At 51.3% G+C, this 17,528-nt stretch overlaps 1 protein-coding gene across 1 annotated transcript; it reads right to left on the bottom strand.

Moving 5' to 3' along the window:
- Positions 1-5,119: 5,119 nt before the first annotated feature.
- Positions 5,120-16,830, bottom strand: LOC142818421 (uncharacterized). The gene is made up of 3 exons (XM_075897792.2): positions 16,729-16,830; positions 16,112-16,615; positions 5,120-5,496 (listed from the first exon to the last, which is right to left on the bottom strand). Exons 1-3 carry the CDS (start codon positions 16,772-16,774, stop codon positions 5,123-5,125), a joined length of 924 nt encoding a protein of 307 aa, XP_075753907.2. The 5' UTR covers positions 16,775-16,830; the 3' UTR covers positions 5,120-5,122.
- Positions 16,831-17,528: the final 698 nt, after the last annotated feature.

The following is a 17,528-nucleotide window of genomic DNA, read 5'->3' as shown; positions in this document are numbered from 1 at the left end:
AAGCCACTATGTCTGAGAGGTGCATGCCTGGTGGTGCGTGGATGGGCCTGGGCCATGCATGGAGAAGTCGATTTGCGAGTCCCAGGCACAGAACTGACATGTGATGCAATGATGACAAGGAGAAAAACTAGGGAATGGAGAGGAGGGGGAAGAGGCAGGGCTCAGGCCAGAGCCTTGCAGAGTGCCCTATAACAGAGAGGGACAGAGCTGGAGTTCGGTGGGACCATGCTGAAGGAGCAGGGAGAAATGGGAGGTGAACTAGTGAGCTGTGTTTGCACTGATTCCTCTGGGGAAATCTCCTACCCTTTCAGCTCTGCTGAGGTTGCAGCAATGGGAGCCTTGGTGCAGACGATGTTTTACCACTGGGGATCTAAACCTGCCCAGAGCTGGAGGCGGGACAGAGGTGGGGTTGGGGATTATGCCAGGTCATAGAATCATAGAAGAGACCTCAGAAGGCCTTCAAATCCAGTCTCCTGCCATGCTCTCTTACATTCAGTGCAACTCCTCCTCCTTTTCTCCCCCTCATGTTCTTCCTGAATAGCTTATACTCTTCCATGACAGTGCTCCAGTCATGCGAGTTATCCCACCAAGTCTCTGTTATTCCAGTCAAATCATAGTTCTTCAAGTGAGTCAGGGCTTCTATTTCTTCCTGTTTGTTTCCCAGGCTTCTCTCATTTGTGTACAAACACCTTAGATAACCAGTTGATCACTGTACCATCTCTATCCGAATCAAGGGTCCTCCTTTGTTGCTTGTTCTTCTTTGCGATTCTTCCCAGTGTCTGACTCCCTCACTTACCTCAGGGCTTTGGTCACCATCCACCAATGAACCTAGGTTAAAGCCCTTCTCGCTGGCTGTGTCTACCTTGGTACCCCTTTCCGGAAAAGGGATGCTAAGGAGAAACTTCAGAATTGCAAATGCCACGAGGGATTTAAATATCCCCCGCGGCATTTGTATGAACATGGCTGCTGCTTTTTTCCAGCTCGGGGTTTTGCCGGAGAAAAGCGCCAGTCTAGACGCAATCTTGCGGAAAGTAAAACCTCTTCCGGAAGATCCCTTATTCCTACTTTCAATCCCCCGTGGCATTTGCAATTCTGAAGTTTCTCATTAGCATTCCTTTTCCAGAAAGGGGTGCCAATGTAGATGTAGCCACTAGGTTTGCAAGCCTGCCTGTGAAGATGCTCTTTTCTCTCTTGGTTAGGTGGATCCCATCTCTTCCTAACAATCCTTGTGCCTAGAACAGTGTCTCATGGTCGAAGAAACCAAAGCCCTCTCTGTGACACCACCTGTGCAACCACACATTTACTTCCTCAATTCGACGATCCCTACCCAGACCTTTTCCTTCATCCAGAAGTATGGATGAGAACACCACTTGCACTTCAAATTCTTTGATTCTTCTTCCCAGTGCTACATAATCTGCTGTCACCCACTCAAGGTCATTCTGGACTGTATTGTTAGTTCCTACATGGAGAAGCAGAAAGGGATAGCGATCAGAAGGTTTAATCACTTTCTGAAGACTGTCGGTCACATCCTGAATGCAAGCTCCCAGTAAGAAGCACTCTTCTCGAGATTGCAGGTCTGGACTGCAGATGGATGACTCAATCCCTCTTAGGAGGGAATCCTCGACCTCCACCACCTGTCTTCTTCTTTTGCGGGGAGAGGGAGTCATGGAACCCCTATCCCTAAAACTATGCATCCCATGCCTTCCAGTAGATGGGGTTCCATTCTGATTTCTTCCCTGTGATGTCTCTGCCAAAGCATTCTCCACCAAAGTGCCTATGGAGAGAGCTGATAGTGGTTACTTACTACTACAGCAATGGGGGATACCTGCGTTTGCCTTCTTCTCCTTCTAGAGGTTACATGCTGTCAGTTCTCTTCCTTATCCTGGACTGTCCTGACTGGCTCTTCAGCCTGCCGTGCCTGCAGGATTAAATACTGCCTTCTATCGGCTCTTCATCCTGTCTGATACAATGTAGGGTCAATACTTGGGCCTCAAGTCCTCTAATTTGGTGACCAGTTTACATTTAGTGCAGATGAAATCCCTTCTTTCTTCTGGGAGGAAGACAAATATGGCACATGCTCTGCAGGGAACAACAGCAGACTTATCACCATCCATACCTGGCTTCCTTCTGAGAGATTCCTCAGCTGTTATTAAATGCCTCCTTGAAGGGCAGGAGTGTAGTGAAAAGATGTTAAAGAATAGTGAGTGTATCTCAGCCCCTACCCAGCTCCCTCTCCAAACTCCCTGTTAACAGCTCCTGTCCATGAGCTCCCTTGTCGCTGACTCACTCCTTTATAAAGCCCTGGACTGCCTGATAGCCCCTTCTCCTGATTAAAGCTCAACCAATGTGCAGAGGCTTCTCAATTGCTAATCCTGATTAGAAGCTCACAGCTTCCACCTGTCAGCCACAGCACTCACTCCGTGGAGGTGGGGGGAAAAGAAAGGAGAAAAAGGAGGGGGAAAAAAGCACCAAATAGCCAAACACAATCTCAGCACACAGCAAGAAAACCCCAAATATACTACAGATAGCCATTTCTCTCAAGGGTCCTGGATTAGCTCCCTCCTTTATCTAGAGAACTCCCTCTCCAAACTCCCTATTAACAGCTCCTGTTCGCAAGGTGCTAGTGACAGGCCAGGTTCTAGAGGGCCGTGATCAGGAATGAGGGGAGATTTGGGACACAGTCACCAACACTCCTGTTTTCACTAGAACAGCTCTGACCGTGGCCGCAGTGGGATGCTGACTCTGCAGCCAGTAGCTGAACTTTCCCACAGAGCTTCCTGAGCTGCACCCATCACTGCGGTACCTGGGCACTGAGACTGGCCCAAAGAGTAATTAGCCATTGCCACAGTCTAGTGGCTTGCTGGAGAGCAGGGGCCAGGAAGATCAGGGGCAATGGAGAGTGCTAATCAACCTCCAGAGAAGAGCAGGGATGCTGCAAAGGGAGACGGTTCGAGGGAGAAGGGAGTTTGACACCATCTGTTATCTGACACACCTTGTACTTGGGCACCTCATCCAGCCCCAGTAACTAGAATGGACTGAATGAGCTTATAGGACTTTCCTACATGTCCTGTAATATCCAGGCCAGTCAGGATGTTTCCAGTTGGAGTGTACCACAGGGGAATTGGGTTCAGGGAAACATGTCTGTTTACACAAGCAGCACCTGGCCATCTGCCCCCAGTGTACAGCGGTGGGGCTGTAACACAAGGACAGGGAGGGCAGTAGAAGATGATACCTGTAAAGAGACTAAGGCTATGTGTAGACTGCAAGCTTCTTATGGAATAAGATTCTAATGAAGAGATCTTCTGGAAAAGCTTAATCGAAAGAGAGACAAGTGCTTAAAGGGAACCCTGGACAGCTGTTTCTCAGGTTCTTCTACTTGCTTGCCTACCTCTCCGAGGGACAGAGAAACATTTCCTCTGCGTGCTCCGACTGCCCGCTTCTGGACATCACAATACTCCTTGCCATGGTGCCAGAGCTGTCTCTGGGCATGTGATGGCCCCACACTGCCAGCCACAGTTTCTGCAGCTCTTTGTGCAGGTTGCCTTCATGATCCAGTAGGCGCTCTGCTCTGAGCTCTTCATGGAGACCTTCTACCTGTGTACGGGAGTAAGGCCCTTGAAACCATACCCCATACTGGAGCGATGCGTCTGGAGGCTGGACACCAGTTCTGACTAGCAGGACCAGCTGGTGATGGTGTGGGGGGATAACCAGCAGTGGCTTCAAAACTTCCGAATGAGGAAGGAGACATTCTTGGAGCTGTGTGCTTGGCTCGCCCCTACCGTCTGATGATGACAGGACACCCAGATGCAACCCGCCATCCCCCTGGAGAACTTGCCATCACCATGTGAAAGGTGTTTATAAGGGGGGAGGGCTCAGGGAGTTCCCAAGGTCTCTGGCACCCCCTTTGATTCTCTCATTTGTGTTTGTTCGTCTCGAGAAGGCCGAGCACCGATCGCATCCCAGTGTGTGTGAAAAATTAAGAATACTCGTCTGATGATACCTCCCTGGCCTCAGAGGATGCCTGGGACACATCCAGGCTATGCAGTACCAGCTCCAGAATGGGGGTGATGGTGCTGGTCATCTCTTCCTCCTTCTCCAGCTGGCCATCATCCTCCTCTTCCTTGTTGGCTGGACCCCGACCAGGACAGCACTCGCCTTCTTGTGCCCCTGGCAGACTCCTGGGAGTCCTGTGAATGCTCCCTGGGATGGGCAACAGGCTTTTCGGGGCCTTGAGGCTGGGGCATGTGTGCAGATGAGTGTGGCAGTGTGAGCTGCATGATGAGGTGTAGCTCCCAGAGCTGCCTCCCTGCCACAAGCCTTCTCCTGAGTGCCTGCGGAAAAATACTACAGTGTAGACCAGGGTGGGCAATATTTTTTTTCCAGGGGCCACTTCAGAAAGTTTTGAAGTAGCCCAGGGCTGCACGGGAAGGAGTGGGGTCTCAAACAAAAGGGGTGGGGCCCAGATACTTCCAGGCTTCCTCACCCCCAGACTGTTATTGGTATGGATGTGGGATAGTGCCTTTGCTTCCCCCCTCCTCCCCAGATTCCTGCTAGGCACCCATACCCCTCAAGGTGGGAGGAGACTTCTCACGTTCCCCCGCCTCGAGGCCAATCATGGCTTGGGAGCGGGGGAGCATGGGAAGTCCTGCCCACATGCTCCTCGCAGATGGAGGCAGGGTGGAAGAAACTTCTGGTGCTCCCCCTGCCCACAGGCCAATCAGGTCTTGGGGGCAGAGGAGTGCGTGTAGTCTTCCCCTGCCCTGTCAGGAGCCCACAGAGCATCTAAGCCTGCATGTCCTGGCAGGACAGAAGAAACTTTATGCACTTCCCTCCACCCACAGACTCTAATTGGCCTGTGGTCATGGGAGCAGCAGGGCCTTCACAGGCCAGATCAACCTACTTGTCGGGATGGACCCAGCCCATGGAGGCCCTTTTGCCCACCCCTGGATGAAAAATTGGATGACTTCATTCCCCTGAGGAAGCAGTGGAACAGTGCTCCCTGCTTACAGCTAAAGGCTGAAATAACTAATGAAGAGGAATCAGGGTCTCATCGGTCATAGAGAGGATCCAAAGTGCAGCCAGCGTAGTGCCAAAGATGAGGGGGTGAAGACAGGAGACGTTTTTATTTCAGTTCCCCATTTGGCTGTATCACTGTGTGAGCACTACCAGCCCATACCATACAGTAATAGTCAGCCTCATCCTCTGCCTGCACACCGGTGATGGTCAGAGCAGCCTTGTTACCGGATATGGCCCCAGAGAACCGGTCAGGGATCCCGGAGGGTCTGCTATTGGTGTGATATATAAGCAGCTGAGGAGCTGAGCCGGGTTTCTGCTGGTACCAAGCTGGATAGTTGCTGCTGGTGATGGCTCCAGTGCTCAGGCTGCAGGACAGCGTGACGGACCCTCCTGGGGTCACCGACATCGAGGGCTCCTGAGTCACCACAGGCTGTGACCTGACCCCTGAAAGCAACGGAACAAACAAACTCAGCACAAGGACTCCGGGTCCTCACACACAAACCTCCTCACCTGCAGGTGGCCTCCATGTTGTGTCAGTGCAGCCAACAACCCCTCACCTGAGCAGTAGGTGAGCAGGGCGAGGAGCAGGGGGGCCCGGGCCATGGTGGATCCAGATGAGCTCAGCTTCCTGAGGCAAGTGGGTCTGTGCTGGGACCCTCCAATTCTCTCTTAAACCCCCAGCGCTGGGGAATGGCCCCTTCATGCAAATCTGCTCGCTGCTCACTGGCTTCTGCTGCAGAGTTTTCTGCAGACCCGGGGTTGCCTTTCGCATTCTCTGCCTCCCCGCCCCTCACACCTCCTGAGCTGAGGGTATTTTTAACTCACAGTGGTTCCTGCCGGCTGTTACTGGCTGTTACGTCCCTTTGAGTCCTGTGCTCTTTTCAGCCTTCTGCCTTTTGTGTTTTGGGCTCATAATTCGTATTCTACAAACCAGATGGAGCTAACAGAGCCCAGATGAAATGACTGACAGAGATGAGAGCTCTTGCTAATTTGCTTAGGTTTTTATTAGGCCTATATCAAGGCAGGTTGGTATTGTTTCTGTAAGTTGCTATGTAGGTGGATTCCTTGTTTCCAAGACCTTGATTAGCACTGGGCAGTGACAGTAGCTTCTTATAGGTGGGGGAAAACTTCAATTTGTTAAAATTTAGGGACGAAAAATCCCTGAATGGTTCGGTTTGCTCCGAGTTCAGTGCTGCAATCTGCCATCAATGTAAGAGCAGTTCTTGGGGCCCACTACGTGGTACAACCTGCAAGAACTAGCATCTGAACTTCATTGCCAGTCTCTGAACCATGCTCCACCTGTTGCCGACTTACTGGCCAGGAAAAAACTGTTGTCTCACTGTGCTCCAGCCACCCAACAAAGGGGTGACATTTACACCATACAGGAGACTCCCGCACTTACGACCTATTTGGTTCCTGGAGAAGTGGTATAAGTTGAGCCCTCGTAAGTTGAACCCTAATTTGCTATAGGCAGAATGTTATAAATGAGGGTTCCATTCCTGAGCCGCTTTGCCTCCTGGGAGTTGTAGTCCCCAGTACACCAGACTTGAGAGGCCACGCTGGACTGGAGCAGGGCAATCACTAGGGAGAGGCCACACAAATGTCCCAGGCCTGCAGTGATGCTGATCAGGGTCTACGGCTAGGTCCTGGCCTGGTGGCATGCCAGTACAAATGCTGCCCACTTTGCCACATGGGAGTTGTAGTCCCAAGCACGCAGGGCTGGAGAGGCCATGCTGGGCGAGACAGAGCCACCCGAAGCTATGGGCTGACTGGGCTACCACCCGGGGCACCCCATTATAGGGGGTGCCACATGGGGCTGCCAGGCTGGGTGGGGGTGGGGCCACACATGCTCCAGGCGCCCGGGGGCGGGGCCGCATACATGTCACACTTCCGAGGGCGGCACCGTGCTCCTGGCATACAAATGGCTCAGGCAGGCTCTGGGGCCAGAACAGGGTGTTTGTAAATGCAGGGGTTCTTAAATCGTGGGTCACCTGCATTCCTGGGTAACATTTTGCTGTGCAGTTTCACATTAACTGTGAGTGAAAAAAATCTTCATCATGCAGCAACTACCCCAGAGAAGTTATTTATAAATCTTCAGTTTAACTCAGTGCAGTGGGTTCCTTCAATGCTCCATCTCACCCTGACCCAGCTAAATGTGCCTGCATGAGGCACTGGAAAGGATGCAGCTGTTTGAACCCCACAGTCTGGTGCACACACAGGTGAAGGTAAATGTGCCTCTGGTGCTTGATTCCTTTGCAGACAAGTCCCAGTGCAAATGCAGGGAGATATCGCCCTCTGGTGCCCAGTCATAACCACCTCACCCAGCTCTGCCAAAGAGAAGATGGGGAAAACCCAAGTACTCCAAGTCACTGATAGTTGCAGGTGCAAGGAACGAAAGTGCCGGCTACTCCAGGACCTGACAACTGAAATGCACCCAGGCCTCGTGGTGGCAGCTGAAGGCCCAGAGGGTGTGGAGCAGGCAGTTTTGAAGTCAGGCTGGGGGAGCTATCTCCCTGGCTTGCCCCTTCTGTCTGGGGCCTCGTATCTTCCAGGGGCTGGAAGCCAGACCCCTGCCTCATCCAGGGATCCAGCAATTTGATCAGCAGTGATTCAAGTCCCTCCCATTTGCTGATTTTTTTTTCTTTCTATCTCTGCAGTTTTAGGGGGCATTGTAATTCCCAGCCACCGACAGACCTGTTTGTGCTAAGAATGTGGCTGTGAGTTAATGTGTCCCCCCACCTCCTCGCCTGTGCTATTTTCATGCACAGATTGCCAGGACTTGGGAACAGCCAGTGACGTGTCAGCCTGGCTGGTGGGTGCTAGAGGCAATGGAGGGCATCATCTTCTCCATGAGACCCAGTGATCCCAGCCAATGTTCTTCCAGGGTATGTCTACACTAGCTCATTAGTTCAAACTAGGGAGGCAAATGAGGGCAACTGGAGTTGCAAATGAAGCTCAGGATTTAACTATCCCGGGCTTCATTTGCATGTTCCCAGGCGCCGTCATTTTTAAATCCCCCTTAGTCCGAACTCCGTACCCGCGGCTACATGTGGCACAGAGTAGGTAGTTTGAATTAGAGATCCTAATTCGAACTACCGTTACTCCTTGTGGAAGGAGGTGTACCAGTAGTTCAAATAAGGATCTCTAATTCGAACTACCTACTCCGTGCCGTGTGTAGCCGTGGGCACAGAGTTCGGACTAAGGGGCATTTAAAAATGGCGACGCCCGGGAACATGCAAATGAAGCCTGGGATATTTAAATCCTGAGCTTCATTTGCAAATCCGGTTGCCCTCATTTGCCTACCTAGCTCAAACTAATGAGCTAGTGTAGACATATCCCCAGACAGGAAAGGCTGGGGTTGCAGTGCCACTGCTTGGCTGGTCTGGGGGATGCAACAGTGTCGGGTTTCCTCAGCTGTTCTGGTGCTTGGAGAGGAGCCAGGACCCTGGAGCTGCCTGGTTACTCCATCTGCTCCAGAGGCTGGAGTGAGGCTGGGGCTGCCCAGCTGCCCCAGAGGGGAATGAGTGCTGAGGCTTCTGGGACCGGAGGGTGGGATTTGGGGCTGCCTTGTTCTGCGCTTGTGGGAACTGCTAGCCTAGGGCCAGTGGCCGGGTAGGCATGGAAGAGGCAGTGTCTCTGGCGGAGGTGCTGGGGTTCTGCTCCCCAAGCCAGCATTTTACCCACCACCCTACTTGTCAGATCCGTGGATAGCAGGATTGCGCAGTGACAGTGGTGGGCTCTTTACTTCTCAGGAGTTTCAATGTTATTTCTGTGTCTCAGGTAACTTGATCATTTTTGCTCCCGGCCTTTCCTAATGGGGCTGCTGTCAGGCCCAGTGTTTGTCCTGCTTCTTTGTGTGAAAAGCCTGGGCTCCAGGACATTCCACCCAGTGATCAGTGCTCTGAGTCTTTGGGTTTTCACTGGAGAGCTGGCATTTAAGAGACAGGATCCCGGCCCTTCCATATCTCACACTTGGGAACACACCATTGGAGAGCTCTCGTTGGGATTTTCACTGAATCTGGGTACCACAGGAAGGCATCATAAAGAGTCCAATCCTGGTTCCAAGGACAGTGCCTGGCAAAACACCTGTTGGGTGAAACAGCCCAAAGTTTTGCCTGCAATGTCCAAAGGCTGATAACCCAGAGCAGTGCCCCTTACTGATGCCTGCAATGTGCCGAGTGAAACCCCAACACATCAGCACAGAGGAGCATCCCACCTGGACATGTCCGGACTGGAGTCAGGCACCACAGGGGCTGCTGGAACACCAGGGCTTTGTCTCAGTTCTCCATGTGTCTGCATCTCTCTGCAGCACTGCCACGCCCTGTGCTGCAGGAATAACCGGTCTCATCCTGTGCCTGCAAATTGGCCATGGTTCAGCTGGCTGCCTCTTCAGAGCCTGAACATAAGAACAAACATAAGAATGGCCATACAAGGTCAGACCAAAAGTCCATCCAGCCCAGTGTCCTGTCTCCTGACAGTGGCCAATGCCAGGTGTCCCAGAGGGAATGAACAGAACAAACGATCAACAAGTGATCCGTGTCATCCATTTCTAGCCCCTGACAAACAGAGGCCAGGGACACCATTACTACCCATTTGGGCTGATATGTATTTATGGACCTAACATCCATGAATTTGGTCTAGTAGATAAATAAATAATTTATTATGTAGGAAAAACGCGTGGGACCCAGCACCCTGGTTCTTCCAGCACTGGGGGCATTTCCTATTTTCTGCTGGTGCCAGGAGGCCGGTGGAATTGTACACCCTCTGCTAATGGGGCAGGAGAATTCCCACTCAAGTTGCTCCCAATACTCCTTTTGACATCTGGCCCACTGTTGCCCAGATCATTTTTTGCTCTTGTTTTTCAGCCTCCTCTGTTATCTGTTATCTGGCATGATGCGCTCAGCTCCCCCAGCACTGTGTTTGCCTGCTGTAATAGCATCTCAAGGGCCTGTAGCTGACTTGGTGTCTCTCGACCAGCTCTCACCACCCTTTGCCTAGGCTGTCCAGTCCATGCACCTCGGACTTGTCTCTGATCCCCCGGCCAAACAGCCTGCGGGCAAGACAGACTCATCCTATGGTCGCTCATCCAAGTCGTGCCCATCTTGTCACAGGGCTGGGCCATAGGCCAGCCTCTGCCTACACTTACAGACCAGGGGAGGTCTCTTTCTGGGCTGTCTCACAGCTTGCTAATTTCACTTTGGCTACGACTACATTGCATCCCTTTTGCTCAAAAGCCTATGCAAATGAAGTGCGGATTAGCATATTGCCACACTTCATTTGCAAAATTAATTAGAGGCCTTTTTTGCTCAAGAGGCTTTTGCACAAAAAGGAGTCTTCTGCACAACTCCTTTTTGGCCAAAATACCCCTCTGGTGCAAGAGTCGTTCTTCCTGAAAAAATGAGGAAGAAAGGCTCTTCCACAAGAGGGGGGGCTTGTGCAAAAAGGAGCTGTGCAGACAGCTCCTTTTTGCACAAAAGTCTTTTGCGCAAAAACAGCCCCTAATTAATTATGCAAATGAAACATAGCAATATGCTGATCCGTACTTCATTTGCATAGGCTTTTGCACAAGAGGGATGCAATGTAGATATAGCCTTTGTGTTTCAATGTCTAGCTCCACTGCCGGGCACTCACCTGTCTCTCCACATACCCACAAAACCTGCCCCAGGTAATGCCAATTTAATCTGCCAGTTGGGAAACTGTGCCCATGAACCAGCATCTGCCTACACCTGGAGTTACTTAGGTCTCTCATTTTACAGCAGGAAGGAATTCTCCCAGTCATGGGAACATGCCAAGCCACATACTTAGATGGCCTAGCAATGCACACAGCTGTAATCCAGGACTGGGCAGTCTTTTCTCCATCCGCCTGTTTGGCTACCCTGGAAACACACCAGTGTGTTCTCCTAACTGATTCCTGGGCTTGCCCTGTGATGACTCAGGTGCTGCTACTTGCTCAGCTGTGCTCAGTACCAGCTTGCCTAAGAATTTTCCTCCCTACGTATCCCATGGGCCAAGCTTCTGTCAGGGTCTCTGTCCCTTTTCCCCCTCTGAACACTGCTCTTGAACTAACCCTTTGCTCAGATGGTTCTATGTTATCAGCTACCATATCGGGCACAGCCCTCCCCATGGCCACGTCATCAGTCAGTCAAAGCCTCCAGAACCAGTGCTGGGCTCCAGTAGGCAAGGCCCTTGGCAGAGGTGTAGTGAGGGGGAAGCTGGAGGAGCCAGTTGCCCCCAGGTGCCATGCTGGACTGCAGGGGAGGGGGAGGAATGGGATGCTGGGCTCAGCTGGGTTGCAGGAGGAGGGAGGTGCCGGGAAGCCCCAGGGCTGGACTCAAGGGGAGCCAGGAAGGAAGGGAGGGAGGAACAGGAAATCAGCAGGTCTGTGGTGCTTGGGGGAAGGTGCAGGGAAATGGGGCTCAGCAGTGCCATGGGGGAGGCATGCAGGGAACCAGTGCGGGGCTCAACTGCACTGAGGAGGATGGGGGAAGGCATAGAGAACAGATGGGCAGCTCAGCAGGGTAGCAAGGGGATGCAGGGAATTGGTGCTGGACTTCCTTGGCATGTGAGGGATGGGTTTTGGGGAGGCAAAGGGAACCAGTCAAGGTGGGCAGCTCAGCTAGCTTGCTGGGGATGGAGGTGCAAAGAAGCCTAGTGGGGAGAGGGCAGCACCAGGAGCCCTGAAATGACCTCCCCTGGTCCAAAAAACCCTTCATCTGGGACCAGTCAGGTCCATATCAGGGAGCTAAGTCCCCTCCTAAGTCCCCTCCTTGCACCCTCCCTCCTAGCCAGACACCCAACCCCCAATCTGCTCCTGCCCCCCCTCCCTAGCCAGACATCCTACATCCAGCCTGCTTCTGCACCCTACCTCCCACCCAGACCTTGCAATCTTGCCCCCTTCCAACCTCCACTTCCCTCCCAGATCCTGTACCCCATCCCTATCCCACTCATTGGCAGTCCTCTCACACACTGAACCCCCTAGCCTATGGAAAGCCTTGAACTTCAGTCCTTCCTGTCCCTTCACCTCGCCCCTTGGGGCTGGAGTGCCAGAGGAATGAGATTTCTCAGTTGGGGACCTCCTAAGTGAGGGTTGGGGTTTTGGGAGGAGTTTTTGGTTTCTCACTTGTGTGGTCCCCTTCTGGTTTTTCTGTGGATCAGTGGCCCCTGATCCAAAAAAGGTTGCCTACCCCTGCCATAAGTAAAGAAAACATTGAAACCTTTTGTATTGGACAAAAATTAATATTTTACTTCATTTAAAATGAAGTTTGATAAACTAACATGAGAAAGTTAAAATGTTTCATCTGTTCAATAATTGAAATTAAACCATTCTCCCCAGGTGCAGCAGTAGCAAAATGGCTTGGGCATACTTGTGTAATTAAAGGTGAGTTTCCATTAGCAACTGGCAGTCTGTGGAAAGGTTTACATTGAGACACATGGTCCATGGGCCAAAAAGCTTGAGAACCACTGCAGTAGAGACAGCCTTGGCCTCTCCCCCAAGAGACCTCTGCAGGCTCCCTGCTGCTCCACAGAGAGATCAGGTCTGTTACCACGGTGGTAAATCCCCATGTTGCTCCAGTGTGAATGATGGACAGACTCTTTGTGAGTCTTCCTCAACCAAGCAGTCAATTTAAACAACATGGTAAGGTGCCACATGAAAAGAGTTGGTGAGTTCACAGAAAGGCAGAATGTTTTGTCTCTCTCTAGAGAGAGTTGTCATGACTTGTGTCTCTGGGAGAACAAGACCCTTTGTGAGGCCTGTGAAGAGGTGAGATGTTTTGACTTCCAGCTTCAAGGGATTTGTTCTTCTGTCTTTGGGGGGCACGTTGCTTTGGGCCGAATGGAGTTAGCTGTGACAACGCATTTCTGTTATTCTGACACAAAGTGAAACCTGTGCTGAAGACCCCACATTCAGTAAAAGAAAGTGCTGCTGACAGAAAAAGTAAATTCAAAGTCTCTCCAATTTTCTTCAGAGATCACCTCTACCAGGTAGAGAGGCTTTTACTGATTGGTCCCTTATATGTTTGAAGGGTGACTAAATGTTGTCTGGATCTACTTGGGTCATATCAACAGATTGTTTTGGGCACAATCCTAGCTTATAATTTAAATTGTATCAGGCTCTTCGGAAGCAGGTTGGGAAGCAGTCTCATTTGTCAATTATTATTCGGTATTATTTATATAATATACACATTACCGTCATGGTATTGACATATATATTTCTCAGTACCTTTATATATAAAATAGTCCAGCCCCATTGACCTCCATGGGCAGTGTACCTTGTAAGGAGTGATCGGGATATGATGAAGTTGTTCAAACAAATATGTTGCAATGATAGAAAAAAATTTATGTGTCTGAAAACTGTAGCTACTGGGGGTTCTTATAATTTTTTAAAAGGGGGTACTTTATTAAAAAAAGGTTGAGAAACACTGCTCTAAACCGTTCCTTTTGGCCTCCCTGTTTCCTTTCTTCTTTGACAAGTAGGGCAGGTAGCAGTTTTGATAAAAATACATCAGACACGTGCACACAGTTCCCGCCCTACCTCAGCTAGTGCTGGATAATCAGAGTTTCAATTCTAAAGGAGTTGGCATTACTGAGGTGACCAATCCTCCCATGTTTTGTTGTGGATTTTCCAAAGAAAATGCAGGTATTTTCTATAGGTCATGCACATCGCCCAGTCATAACAAAGACTTGGGATTAAACATGGCTTTCTCAATTAAAAGTCTTATACATGTTCGGACGTTGTGATTGTGAATATCTGGCGAGGCAGCTTGCCAAAGGCAAGGCAGGTCTTAAATCTTGATATCTATGGCTGCAGTTGAATGGCTTGTGTGAAATTTGAAAGAGCAGCTCATAGAGACCACTCTCCTTTACTTAAGGATAGAATCTCAGAAGCCTGAAGGAAAAAGTCTTCATGGCAGACAGAAAGCTGCAATTGCAGTGTATCCTCAGCCTTAGGCTGCTTATTGCTTCAAGTGCCTTTAAGAAAGCAAGGGTGATTCTCGTGTTGTGTGTTAGTTTTATGTAAACATTTTTTCTGAGTGTTATTTTAATAGGTAAGTTAATCTCTTACATTCACTGAGGTAGCAAAGGAGGTGGGAGGGGGGGTAATTGCCCCTCTGCTCCCCCATCATACCTCAGCTCGCCTGCTCCTCCTCCGCCCACCAACCACCATCTGCTGCTGAAGCCTCCTCCCTGCCTCTGTGCCCCCAGCCCCACCCTCCTCCCTCTTCAACAGTGGGATAGTGCCCTCCCCAAACTGTGTGTGGCGGGGGGAGGGAAGATGTGGTACAAGCTTTCCCCCTCCTCCCAGGGTCGGGCTTAGCTGTGCACCAGGTTTGGGGCCCTGTCATATCGTGGCGTGGTGGGGGGAGGTGCAAATTTTGCTTTTGCCCCCGGGCACATAGCACCCTCGCTTCTGGCCTTTGGATGGTTCTAGGAACCAAGGTGCATTGCTTTATGTATGCAATTTGTGCCAGGCCAGGCCCACTGACATGGGAGGGGGGAGGGGGACAGTCGTCCCAGGGCCTGGGGATTCAAAACCCACTGCTGCTGCTATAGCTCCTGTTCCATCCACTCCTCTCCACCCTGGTCCTGCACCGCTCCTGGAAGCAGCCAGCCTGTTTCTATGGCCCCGGAGAAGGCGGTGCAGGGGTCTCTACACACTACCTTTTCCTGCAGGCTCTGCCCCTTCTGCTCCCATTGGCCAGCAACGAGAGACTGCAGCAAATAGGAGCTGTGGGGGAGATACCTGTAAATTGTGGGGTAAAGCAGGGATTCACCTGCTCTTCCCCACAAGGAGCCACTGTTGCAAGATGCCAGCCACCTTTGGGACTGTTGTAGGGTCAGGGAAGGAGAGACCTTTACTTAGCCCCATTCTGCCACTGCTTGGGATCCATCTTCAGACAGATGCTCTAAAGCATCCCAATAGTCCTCTCCTCCCCCACTGCTGCCTCTGATACTGAGGCAGCAGCACGGAGGAGGAGGGGCAGAAAGCTCTGCAGAGAGCTTTAAAGTTCTGTGGCAGGCAGCGATGGGTGGGGGGAAGGCAGGTGGTTCCACAAGAGAAAGCATGTGCAGGGACCTGGCTTAAAAGGTGGCTCACCATGGGTACTGGCTCCAGCCCCCCCGCCCCCATTCCTACCTCTGTTACAGAGATAGGAAGGGTCTGTGTGTTTGTAGTTGTGCATTGAATTGACTATATGTTAACATCCCTATACCTTAGGCATGGCATTCTGAATAAAGATATTGAAATTATATTTAAAGGCTAAGGAGTGCTCCATGACACATCTACCCCACTGCTCCCGCTCTGAACCAGTGGTGGAGAGCCTCTAACACAGGGAACTATAAGGCAGAAAATGTTGCTTGCGCTACACAAGCTGAGCAGAGAACATAAGTGCAGCTGAAATGTCCCTCAGAGGATTGAAAGCAGAGTAGTTGGAGCAGCGTCCCCTGCTGATGACAATGGAAGGCAGAAATTCCTAAGGAGGAGCAGTCGGTGTCTCACCAAGTGCAGGCAGCACTATGGAAGAGCTCGGTCTAAAGGATGAAGGTCCCCACACCCAGCAGGGCTTCACTCAAAATAATGTGCGCAATTTGAGCTATGTCACTTTTGTACCTTATTTCAAAATTGGGAGCGTCTATATAGCACCTATTTCACAATAGAGCACTTTTCCTCTCAGGTCCCTTACTCCTTTTCCAATGAAAGTTGCAGGAGTCGAAGTAAGAAGCCGTCTTCTTCACAGAATTTCAACATTATTTTGAAATGACTGCCTGCTGTGAAAGCGCAGCCCCCATGGCAAGTAGAAGAGGAGGGGCAACATGCTGAGTTTGCCTCTTCCATGCGAGGAGATGTGGCAGAGAGCAGAGCATTTGCCAAACTCCCGGAAGCACCAAGGAGGGTCAGAATGGCGAGGTGGTTCCAGCCTCCACAGCCAGGAGCAAGGGCTAGGGCAAGTGCTGGGCGCAGCAGCACTCTGTTATCACCTCCCTTCTCTGCTGTAGACTGATCAGCCATGCTGGGTACGCTCTGCCAAATCACACACAAGATCAGGGGGTGATACAACCCCATGGGCTGCACAGCTGCTCTTTAGTGGAAACCTACATTGTCTTCTATAGCAAGTGTTCTGTGGGCAAGGACAGGTTGGTGATTTGGGAGGGCAGAGCCCTCCCCTGCCTAAGCCACAAGACGTCTCTGGGCAGGACCAAACTGTGCAGCTAGTGCAGACCCCAGGCTGGAGGAAATGGTGGGTGTAAGAGACAAGAGTTTTTTGTCTCACTTCCCCCTCTGGCTGGATCACTGTGTGAGCACTACCAGTCCATACAATACAGTAATAGTCAGCCTCGTCCTCTGCCTGCACACCGGTGATGGTCAGGGCAGCCTTGTTACCGGATATGGCCCCAGAGAACCGGGCAGGGATCCCGGAGGGTCTGCTATTGGTGTGATATATAAGCTGCCGAGGTGTCGAGCCAGGTTTCTGCTGGAACCATCCAGGAGCATTGCTACTGGTGATGGCTCCAGTGCTCAGGCTGCAGGACAGCGTGACGGCCCCTCCTGGGGTCACCGACATGGAGGGCTCCTGAGTCACCACAGGCTGTGACCTGACCCCTGAAAGCAACGGAACAAACAAACTCAGCACAAGGACTCCGGCTCCTCACACACAAACCTCCTCACCTGCAGGTGGCCTCCATGTTGTGTCAGTGCAGCCAACAACCCCTCACCTGAGCAGTAGGTGAGCAGGGCGAGGAGCAGGGGGGCCCGGGCCATGATGGGAAGTCAGACGAGCTCGGCTTCCTGAGGCAAGTGGGTCTGTGCTGGGACCCTCCATTTCTCTCTTAAACCCCCAGCGCTGGGGAATGGCCCCTTCATGCAAATCTGCTCGCTGCTCACTGGCTTCTGCAGACCCGGGGTTGCCTTTCGCATTCTCTGCCACCCCACCCCTCACACCTCCTGAGCTGAGGGTTTTTTTAACTCACAGTGGTTCTTGCTGGCTGTTACTGGCTGTTACGTCCCTTTGAGTCCTGTGCTCTTTTCAATCTATTGTGTTTTGGGCTCATAATTCGTATTCCACAAACCAGATGGAGCTAACAGAGCCCAGATGAAATGATTGGCAGAGATGAAAGCTTGTCCTGATTTGCTTAGGTTTGTATTGTGTCTGTATCAAGGCAGATTGGTATTTTTTTCTATAAGTTGCCATGCACGTGGAATCATTGTATCCCCAGCCCTTGATCAGCACTGGGCAGTGATTGTAGGTTCTCATGGGTTGAGAAGGACTTTTCTTTGTTAATGAAAAATTCCAGAATGGTTCAGTTTGCTCAGACTTCAGTGCTGCAAGCTGCCGTGTGGGAAAACAAAGATCTATGTCAGAGGTGTTCTTGGGGCCCCTCACGTGGGGGCCTGAGCCATGACCTGGGCTCTCATGGCCACAGTAACACAGATGAGTGATAATCACAGTGATGCAGGCACCTCTGAAGGACACTCCTGGCTAACAGTCATGGTTGTTCAGTGTGATTGACTGTCA

The sequence above is a fragment of the Pelodiscus sinensis genome, chromosome Z (assembly GCF_052426305.1).
Source record: "Pelodiscus sinensis isolate ZL-2025 chromosome Z, ASM5242630v1, whole genome shotgun sequence".
NCBI lineage: Eukaryota > Metazoa > Chordata > Testudines > Trionychidae > Pelodiscus > Pelodiscus sinensis.
Note: the sequence above shows the minus strand (reverse complement) of the source record. Positions and strands in the feature narration are given on the sequence as shown.